The sequence below is a fragment of the Prosopis cineraria genome, unplaced genomic scaffold (assembly GCF_029017545.1).
Source record: "Prosopis cineraria cultivar Desert tree isolate PC_DT_omini unplaced genomic scaffold, ASM2901754v1 PC5, whole genome shotgun sequence".
Taxonomy (NCBI): domain Eukaryota; kingdom Viridiplantae; phylum Streptophyta; class Magnoliopsida; order Fabales; family Fabaceae; genus Prosopis; species Prosopis cineraria.
Genome location: NW_026555336.1, coordinates 6456968 through 6467873, shown reverse-complemented (window position 1 = coordinate 6467873; position 10906 = coordinate 6456968). Strand labels below are relative to the sequence as shown.

Sequence of the window (10906 nt, the reverse complement as noted above, 5' to 3'; positions counted from 1 at the left end):
GAGGTAGCAAAGGAATAAACGAAAAAGTTTGTGTTGTTATCTTTTACTATTGGGCTATCGAAGAGCTGTTACGACTTGAGAAATTGATCGGAACTCTTAAAGGCAGAAACAAGCGAAAAAGATCGATAAAATCCGACTAGGTTATTCCGGTATCATCTGATAGCAGTGATTTCCAATCTTCTTCAGCCTAATTGTTATCTGCGCCTCTCAGGTACTTCATTTGTTCGCTTCGAGTGTTTCTCACGCAAATTCTGAAAGCAGGTTTCTCTCTTCTTATCTGCTTTTGGTGCGACTTTTGAATCAATTATCGCCAGATTGATATTATTTCTTTGAGAATACGAGAAACTCTGATTTCTAAAATTGAACATAATCGACTCGTCTATATATTTTTGTTCAATTTCCTTCGATGAATTTTTCCCCGTTCACTAGCGGTGACTTATGAATTTCAACTTTCCTTTCTACCGTTTTACGATACGCGTTTTGGTCTGCAGTTGATTTGGTATACAATTGATTATGGGAGGTCATGGAGGTCTGAATATCCTTCCCCAGAAGCGCTGGAATGTGTACAATTACGAGAACAGGGAGAAAGTACGGCGCGATGAAGAGGAAGCAGCAAGAGAAGAACAGTTGAAACGTGAGCAGGCGAGAAAGAGGGATGCTGAGTTTCGTCTGGAGCAGCTGCGGGCTGCTCGAGGTTTGGCTCCGCTAATTAAACCTCAGGAACCTGATGAATCAGAGCCAAAATCTGGCCACATTAATCTTTTTGAAGGTATTAAGATTTTTGACCCAATTAAAGGATTAGAAGATGACAGTGCTGTAGAAAGAGATGGGTCGAAGAAGAAGAAGATGAAGAAAGAGGATCCAAAGCCCAAAATTGTGACTCCAGATGATGAGAAATACAGGTTAGGTTATGGGCTTGCAGGGAAGGGGGTTAAGCTTCCTTGGTATCTCCAAAAACCAAATGATGACGCTCATAGTGATAATGGCTTTGATGATGATCACCCAAAGGATGAGAAAAAGAGGAGTGGGAAGAAAACATTGGAAGAGTTGAGGGAAGAAAGACTGAAAAGAGAGAAGCGAGAGAAGGAGAGGGAGGGAGCTTTGCTGCGACAGAAGCGCCAGCGCAATAGAGATGTTACTGGCTATAGGAAGTTTTCCAGGTAAATATACAAATATTGTATTCTAACTTTCTTTGGTGTATCATTTTTTTCCTCTTACGATTTAAATGATATGTCTGTGTTATATCTTTAACAATAACTTGTAATATCAGTGCGACTAAAAGTTTAAAGCGCATACAAAATTTTGCTTGGGAATTATATTGGGAAGAATAGATATGATTTACCGAAATGCATTTAAATTGTTTCTTTATTTTTTGTTATGTTTGAATGAATTGGTATGTTCTTTTTTCATTGATTTGATGTTTTTCTTTTTAAATTATCGGAGCAGGAACTCTTTTCGTGGTCAGTAGGTCGTCTTGTATGAGAATTAGCTTGTAAATTCCGATACCATTTTCTCAGCTTAATGGATACTTGTGTTATGGCAATGCTATGGATCTCATTTTATTTTTCTGCTTAAGGTTATGATTGTTAAATTTCTACGATTCTGTGGGCTTTGTTGAATTATAACTTGCCTACGTAGTGATTTTTGGAACCAAATGTGACATCATGCGTTCAATTCAAAAATAATTGGCTGGTGGTGCTGATAAACTTCATTGCCTCTTTCGTGTTTGTAGAAAATATTCATGAAATTTAAATTGAAGGTTAAGTTTTTACATTTCAGTGTTGTGGAACTGGATTGAAAACGTGAATGTGAGGACTACAAAAATAATTGGTGAGGATGTCATGATTGAGTTTTATGAGAGAATTCAACAGAGTTTGATATGTAGACCAATCTACTTTATTTGGTTCTATCAAAGGATTTGTTTGCAATTTGATGCATAGAGCATGCAAAAGGTGGATTATACATGTGACTGGCTGTAAATTTCACTAGGATTATTGTCCTAAATGGGAGTTCATAATTGGTTTTGGCTCGCTCTATGGTATTACGTTCTGATTTTTAGTATTTGATTTGCAGAAAATTTGATTTCAATTTGTAGTAGCATTAAGTTACATTTTTGTTTGATGCTGACTATTGGATCAACAGCATATTTTATTGTTGTTCGGGTGGTTACCACCACATCTGTTGTGAATTTAAATACGAAACAGGCCAAAAAGGTTTATCACTAAAACAATCACTGTAGTTGGGCTATGTTGCCGCCGAAATTGAACAAACCAAAGGAGTTTATATTCTGAAATTTTGAACAATTGTTGAAAACAGGAGAATGGTCAAGAATGAAGATGCAACATGATTTTCTTTTTTATGTGAAACACATCCAGTTTGTGCTTCATATCTTTGTATCCATTATCACAACAATTAATGGAATGCCTGGGCAGTGACCATTGCTGCATTTGGGCTTATGCAGAATTTGATTTACTACTTTGATGCACAAGACTTGTGAAAGTTGACGACTTGATGATTATTGATTAGAAATTTTGAGGCAGATTGGTATAGTTAGGAATTGTAATAGAATAATATAAATGATTGGTTATTCTATTTCCATTCGTCTTTCTAAACTGCTTTGGCATATTATTCAACAGGCGATGATCGAGGCAAGCGAATTTCCTGCTCCTTATCTAGTTGCACCTTGTTTTGCCCTAGTGAGGATCGAGGTAGCTCAATACATGGCAAATTGAAGGCAAATTCACTAGCAACTGCATTTCCACGACATTTCGAGAATATGAATATCACAACCTCATGAATATTGAGTGTATTAGAAATCTGCCCCAGCTTGATTGTAATTGCTTTAGGAATTACTTCCAGTCGAGGAAGATGATCAAAATTGTTTGTATTGACCCTGCAAATTGGAAAGTATGAAAATCAGCTCCACAGTGAATCGGGGGTAAATATTGGCTGGCAATTTTGATTACGCTGTTTTTCGGCTTACTTAACGTTGTACCTGCTGACAATCAGTTCCCATACTGAATAATCCGTTCACTGAGAATGTCACATTATATTGCATGGCATGTAATTTATTGGAACTGTGAAGATTTGAAGAGATGGAAGATAGTAAATGAGAAAAGAATTGGCCTTCTCCCTTCAGACGTATTTTGAGCTCCTCTTGTGATTTTGTCTCTCAGATTCACATCTTAAATCAGTTGCAATAGATTAGTAAATAACTTAGAAAGTACAGGACTGTACCAACAAATGAGCATGCCATGGCCAACATCGTTATTTTCCCCAATTACCTTGCCCAATACAGTACGTCTACCGTCAGATTCCGATTGAAAAACTGTTAAAAGTTGTACGAACATGAGTTTTAGATATATATGACTTTACAATCAATTTCTTTTGTACGAGTTTTTGAATGGCCAACAAAATAATCCACTCCCTACTCGGACGCAGGCGCATCATTTGCTGAAAACTCGCTCATGTTGCTTAGCGCCCCCTCCACCCCAAGTCATTTTCTTTCATGTCCTGTTCTAACTACCACGCATCATGAGTACGCAGCCAGCGGATAATATAGACATGTTCATTCTTCTTGATGAATCGCGTAAGCTGGTTGATTTTGTTATTTTCTGCGAAGTTGTCCACATTTTCTCCCAACAATAAGAAGCAAAATAATTTAGAACTCTACTTTTTAATATTTTCAACAATGGCCATTACTCAGACTGAAACTCTAAAAGGGATTCCACTATATCTCTTCCAAACAAGTGATGAAAAATTCTTATAATCAATCCCATAGGCATCGGGGAAGTGAAGGGGGCAATGGCCTGCTTTGAGTCGGATATGAAATTTCACAATGGATCACAAAATCTGAAATACTCTGTACCTATCTGTTAACCTATAGAGCTCTACTGTTACTATGGGCAAATTGGTGAAATAATTATTTGACCCCAAAAACAAAAAACTAAATTTCATACATCGGTTAATATTAACGAAGATACAATGACCACGTAAGCCAGAAAAAAGAACATGGCAATCTGAATGAAGAACTTGGGATTTTCCCTCATGTTTGGGGATGTCACTGCCCTGGAATACAGAAATTTATAGTATTAATTAAAAACACGGAAACTCCACACATTTAAAAGGGGAACAAATGCAAGCAGAGTACAAGAGAGATAAGTCCACGATAAAAAATTTAAAAAAAAAAGTCAATTCGAATTAAGTCCTAATTTCGTTTTATCAGTTGAGTAAAATGTCACCTAGCAATTCTCTGAGAGAGTCTATGAAATGGCAAGCTCTGTATGAAGACAATGCCAGGTCCAGTCAGAAGAGCTGTGACCGCATTGTCACCCTGCAATTTGGAGATTGCAATTATCAATACCAAGCTTCCGGGGGGAAATAAGAGTGCGTGCTGATAAAAAGAGTCTCAGTAATAGGAGTTACTTACCCCAAACATCACCTTTCTTGCTGGAGCATTGTATTTTGTTTGGATATTAACAGTCGTCGTGACAGCAGCAATGCAAGAAACATCCACGGACAGCATTTCACCAACCTCAAGATTTTTCTGTACAACTAACAAACAGAGTCCAATAAAAGGTCTGAGTAATAAATGAATTACAAACATGAAGAACAGTTTCCATAAGTATAAAGATCATGAGAGAGGTCAGGAATCAGGACGAAAGCCACAGCCTTTAATTGTATTTTTGACAGAAAATAGAAGTCTACCTGATCCACCCGCTACTATGAATGCAAGCCCTTGGCCTGATAGCTTCTGCCTGAGAAATCCCTACAATAACACAAAAATTATCTTGAGATATAAGATGGAGATGTTTGAATTTCAAAGTATCTCAATTTTCCAATATTATTGAAAGTACATTCCATACTGACAGATACCACAGTGGAATTACAAACCCTATTCCAAAAGCTAGTTGTTGAGGTAGGAGAACCAGCGCACTTAAATATTCCATTAAACATCTCATACTATTAATCACGGGACTAGGTATCCAATCCTATCCAATGTCCATCACATATACACACTAACATGCCCCCATTTACAATATTTATCTTTTCATAGAACATGGTTTGTACCCCACTGTCAGGCTAACTTCATAAGCACGTGTTAAGAAGTGAATCTTGCTTCAAGACAACAAATCCCAATGATTGCTTCCAATCTTTTTGGTGGACTTTTTGGGAAGTGAACCTATGCAATAGCGTAAATCATGACACTTTCAACAAACAAATGACCGATTTAGTCCACTGCAAATTACACAACAAGAAATCTTATCCCACTAGGTGAGATCAACTATATGACGTACAACTAATTTAGTCCACTGCAGATTATTCAAACAAAATACAGTGCTTTTCACATACAGTTGTTTGGATGTGTAGTGTAATGAGCCACATGATACTAGCATGGACTTAAATTAACGAAAAAACACAATCCAACCATTCTTTTAAATTGAAGCATGGATTCTTTTCTCGGTACAAGTTGCAACAAAGCCACTCTAAGAGAATCGTTATTATCATCAGCATCTTATCTGTCATTCACAATATCAGTGATGCTACCTCATTAACTCTAAATTAAAAAAAAAAAAAAAGTACATTTTCAACCAATGTGCTAATCGAATTCTGACATAATAATAAAATATATTCTCAGTTATCTATTTAATGGTTGGAGAAAAATTCCAAAGGATCATTTTAGAATACTGAAGGAATGTGAATCAGGCATTTCAGAATTCAGATTATATATGTAGTAATCGTGGCTCTGTGAAAAACTAAATTAAATTGCTCAAAAATAAAAGTCAAGTGCTTTGAGTGGGTAACAAGGTGGTGGATTAATATGGTAGAACCAGATAATGCCTGAAAACAAGTTAAAACAATCCCATGACTGTATCTACTGGTTTTCACTTCCATATAACATGTTCATAAACCAACCATCAAAACGCATATAAGCATTGAAAACTTGCATCAATCAATCACAGCAATAACCTCAAAAGCTGAAAACCAGGTAAACACATCCTAGCAATTATATTATTTGGAACAAACAAGACAATAATTTTGACATAGAATGGCAACCTTCAAGTGACATCAATTTATCAAATACAAAAAAAGAAAAAGGAAACAAATCTTGCATCCCTATTATCTCACCTCAGCACCAGCAACTACATTACGTCCCCTCTGATCAACTGTATTGCTGACCTTTACGTCATTCACAGAGCAAAGAAATGCATCTGGCTGCAGAAAATTTAAGTTTTGGTGAAATTCCAGCTCTCAGATTTAAAAAGAAAATCAACAAAATCTGACCCATAAATATTAAATAATCAAATATAGACCATCTAAAATACTCAAATAAAAATTATTGAAAATCTAAATGGAACAGCAAAAGCAAACACAACACATACCTGGCATAAAATCTCCCCATTAAACATTGCCAAATCAATCTGTATTCAAAATGCACATAACATGTATGAAAAGGACTTTCATCAGTTGGATAAGCTAAAAATGAGAAATGACAAGGCTTCATTAAAATATTTTGGAGGTCAGTGAAGGCACGAACTGGGAGAATTCTGGCAAGAGAAGGAGCAGCAATTCCAACAAATCCATCACTAGGTCCAGAATTCCGAAGAATAATACTAGTTATGGTCTTGCCAAATAACCACTGCCACATGCCTACTTCATTTTCTGGAATGTAGACATTTTCCATTTCAATGGATCCAGACATAAAGCACATGGAACCTACAAATATCAGTTTCATTTAGATTAATACTGAAACAAAGATAGATGAAATCAGAACATAAAATATTGATGTTAAATAAGGATGAAACAAAAATGACAGTGCAGGAGTATTGGAAATCAAAACGAAGAATATCTTGGGCAAACACCAAAGAGATCATCCACCCAAACCCACCTAAACTTAAAAAAAAAAAATCAGGTAATCACATATATTATTAATAAACCAACCCTGGCTTTTTCATCCTAATATGGTACTGAATATTTCTTAAATATCCAAATCCCTTTGCATGTTCTTGGTGTCGCACATGTGAAACCAGATCCCACAGTGGAATCTCAAGTCAAACTTTTTTGAAATTTATTTTAACTCAAATCTTCCCCATATTTTGATGGGGGGACTAAATTTTTCAATAAAACACACATATATATTATTGTGAATAAAAAAATACAATAGCATTTTCCCCCTTTGTTAAAGGTAAAAACAGACAAAGTGAAGGCCCCATGCCACATAGAAACTGTTTTGGTTTAAGAGCATCACCAAATAGCATCATCTAATACTTCTGCCTTTGTCTCATACCAAACTTTGCATCTTCCTTTGTGTCATATATTAGGATGATATGAGTCCCATGCAGTACCTAGTTACAATACAAATTTTGCTGCCATATTAAGGAACAAAAACCAACCAACTCCAGGGTGCCAGAAATTCATTAAATTCGCTTACGGGATTACTCATGGACCAAGAATCACAATGTAGAGGGTCATTTAAAAATCCCTTTCAATGAATTACACCAAAGCTTCATAGTTACCCAGATGCGTACAATTAATTTATATAAAAGAACAGATCTTATCAAACATAAGAAAACCAAATATATTGGTCTCTCATCCTTGTTTGACTCTGATGACCACCATAAAACATCAGCACGCATCATTGGAATAAACCTCCAAAGCATATCTATTAATAACCAGAAATCATGTTTGTGTAATATGAATATTAAATTCAGGTGCATTGTGTCCTATAACTTACCAGGCTTTGCAACAACTTTTTCGTGTGGCTTCAACATTATCTGCATTGCAAGAACCAAAGCCAAAACAGCATTATAATATTGTGAATAGATAACAAAGATAAATAGTGGCATCTTAAAATTAAGGCGTTCATACACTCACCTGAACTACTTGAGCTTCCCCCCCTAAAATCTGAAAAGGTATAACTGAATCTTGCGGGCTCTAAATAATGAAACAACATTAAATCCACTGTAAGACTATGAAGGAGACAAGATAAGAGCAGAGTTGTCTGAAGAATGTCTATCAGTTTTTCCAATTATTTTTTCCAGAAATGGGCGTGTAAAGAATCGTAAAATCAGGAAGAACACTACAAAAGGAGCATGAAGCACCTAGTTCAGATAAAATAATATGTAGCTCTCTCTTGAGCTGATTCTATTGTCATCATCTCCCTTCCCCCCATATAAAATGTCCCTCTATGCAATAAATGCACAAAAACCTAACATGTTGCAGCTTTTTTACATCTACAATAAGAAGATATGATATAGTTACATCAGTTTAATCATCAATGAAAGTTGAAACATGAATACAGCATGATACCGACATTCTGAAACCACAAAGATAGGAAGCGTTTGAGTGCAATTCAGAATTGCCGTGTCAGGCTTCATGCAAGTGTCCCGCATGTATTAAAACACTACAGTTCCATTTTTTAAGTATTGATGCTTTAAACATTTGAATGTGACAGTCAACTGCAATGACTAATGAATACAAGTGTAAAACCTCAATGAGCAAGTGATGAACAGAATATTTGAATGGAGATACTTAAAATGTATTCCTATACTGAAATTTGTGATGTTTACGATTGGTCAATTACCAGTCAGCTTGTCCCTTTTTGCTTCTATTTTTTTGCTGATCATTAAGTAAAGCGACTCCATCAAACTAAACCCCAAACAACAACCTAGATTACAAAAACTTAACAGTAAAACGGATCGCCCTAGTCAAACAATTCAATTCCGATAGTTATTGAGCTTGTCGAAAAGTCATAAATGTGGCAAATATCAATTAGGAATACGAATTAACCTAAGCTATTCTTGATTAGCAGAAAGCAAACGATTGAAGCTCAAGAGCGTGCATCGTCAAGCGCAAGAAGTGATGCCGGTACCTGATAAACGTAAGGCTGAAAAGGCGTCGAGAAAAACGGTGCAGCCATTGCCTAGACAGCAAATACGTGAACTTGCTACCAGAAAGAGATAAAGTCAATAATCGCTCAAATTTTCTATGATTTGTTTTCGCAATTTCCAGATTCCTCCATTAAAAGAACCAGATCCGGCTTCAAGCAATCGTTTCTTCTGTAAAAACGAAGTTCCTTCCTCAGATTGTACAGATGGAATCAGAGGCAGCACATTGTATTTTAACGAAAAGTTTTGAAATTGAACTTCGAGGTGGAAAAAAAAAATTCTAGGAGTATGAAACTCTGAATTACTAAGATGACCTCTCACTTTGATAACAATTTCATCGTATGTCTTCGGATCGGATGGACTTTAACTTCATGTTTGATTTGTTTCGGGCTTCTAGTAATTTCGCATGTCGCATCCCGCAATACTATTTGTCTGACTCTCTGAAATCCAATTTTTGGAGTACACGTGTTCTTTATTCTGATGTGGCTCATTCCTATTGGTTCGCAGTCTATTCCCTACGTGTTCAACACTTCGTATAGCGTCATAGTCTTCTTTTTCAAGGAAAAATGGCACTTGTTTATAAATAAGCAAAATTCATAAATTATAGTTCAGTTTTTGAAAAAATTATATATACATTACGTGGAACTAAGTAAGTTATAAATAAATTTTAAAAAATTAAAAAATTATTAAATTTTTTAAGATTTGAGTGCAATTTAAAATTAAAATAAAAAAATAATAATATTCTTATTAAATATATATACATGACATTATAAAATAATTTATAATTATTTCATCAATAATTTATAATTATAATTCTACTTTTTATAATTGTAATTTTATATATCCAATAATTAAATTAATCAACTTAATTATTAAATATATAAAGTTAAAGTTATAGTTATAAATTACTAATAATATAGTTGTAAATAATTATTAATATTAAAATTTTTAATAACGCATGATTGTTTAATTATTAAATAAGTGAAATTATAATTATAAAAAATTAAATTATAACTATAAATTGCTAATAAAATAGTTTTAAATTAATTATTTAATTGATGTAATGTATTTTTTATAAGAGTCTTATTGCCTTTACAGTATAATTTTTAATTACACTCAAATTTTAAAAGATCGACTGCGGTTTTTAAATTTTTCATGATTTATTTGTGAATAATTCTCTAAATTTTTTGGGACTTGATTGTAATTTGTGAGAGATGTTTAAAGATAATATTGCTCTTATTAGATTACAAGGATGAAGCCATGAAGGCACCTTATAGATTTTCTAAACATGCTCCTTCGTACACAATCCACACTCATCCCCTGGTCGATGAAATCATCTTAATCGCATTTGGAATCCATTGCTTCTGATATAGCATGAGATAGGCTCTCTCATCTTCCCTTGGCTCCAACTTATTCTGGAAACCCTCTCTTACTAATACAACCTTGTCCCATTTTCCTCATATTCAATGTAGAAGACGTGGATGGTGATGATTTGCGCAGAGTCAAAAGTGCTGATGAAAAGTGTGGAGCCTTTAAAGCCATCGGAGAAAGTTTGGAGGCTGTCTTGGCAGGAGGATGGGAGTTTGTGGAGTAATCATTGTAGTCATCAACAAGGGAGACCTACAAGATGATGATACAGTCAAGGAGGGGTTTAGAATATCCGAGGGTTTCGAAACAGTGAGGCCTTGCATTTAAGACAATATACAATGTCATGTGTCTGCTCCTTTCATACAAGCTGGCGTGAGTTTCTCAGCTCCATTCCCACGCATTGTCTTTGCTTGAACCAAGATGGCTTATGGTCGCTGCAAGATGATGATGATGATGATGATGATGAGTTGTTCTCTTTGACTAGGCACAGTTTCTTCGAACTAGGCATCGTGAAGGCTCGTCCTAAGGGCTTTTGGTTGCTAGAGTTTCAGATTCTTCATCAATCAAGATTCAAGTATTGTCAAGGTCAGCAATTTAATGGTAGGGACCATGAAACTGTTGGTGAGGAAACGTCTCCTCTTGTTGAGGAG

At 35.2% G+C, this 10906-nt stretch overlaps 2 protein-coding genes across 2 annotated transcripts; one reads left to right on the top strand and one right to left on the bottom strand.

Annotated features, from left to right (window-relative positions):
- The first annotated feature begins 41 nt into the window (after positions 1-41).
- Positions 42-3140, top strand: LOC129311232 (uncharacterized). Its single transcript, XM_054953369.1, has 3 exons — positions 42-211; positions 492-1160; positions 2637-3140. Exons 2-3 carry the CDS (start codon positions 514-516, stop codon positions 2641-2643), a joined length of 654 nt encoding a protein of 217 aa, XP_054809344.1. The 5' UTR covers positions 42-211; positions 492-513; the 3' UTR covers positions 2644-3140.
- A 568-nt stretch (positions 3141-3708) lies between these two features.
- LOC129311230 (uncharacterized) lies at positions 3709-9215 on the bottom strand. Its single transcript, XM_054953368.1, has 10 exons — positions 8873-9215; positions 7876-7935; positions 7736-7775; positions 6539-6717; positions 6384-6422; positions 6130-6216; positions 4708-4768; positions 4430-4554; positions 4242-4333; positions 3709-4068 (listed from the first exon to the last, which is right to left on the bottom strand). The coding sequence occupies exons 1-10, from the start codon at positions 8918-8920 to the stop codon at positions 3954-3956; spliced, it is 846 nt and encodes a 281-aa protein (XP_054809343.1). The 5' UTR covers positions 8921-9215; the 3' UTR covers positions 3709-3953.
- Between the last annotated feature and the right edge of the window lie 1691 nt (positions 9216-10906).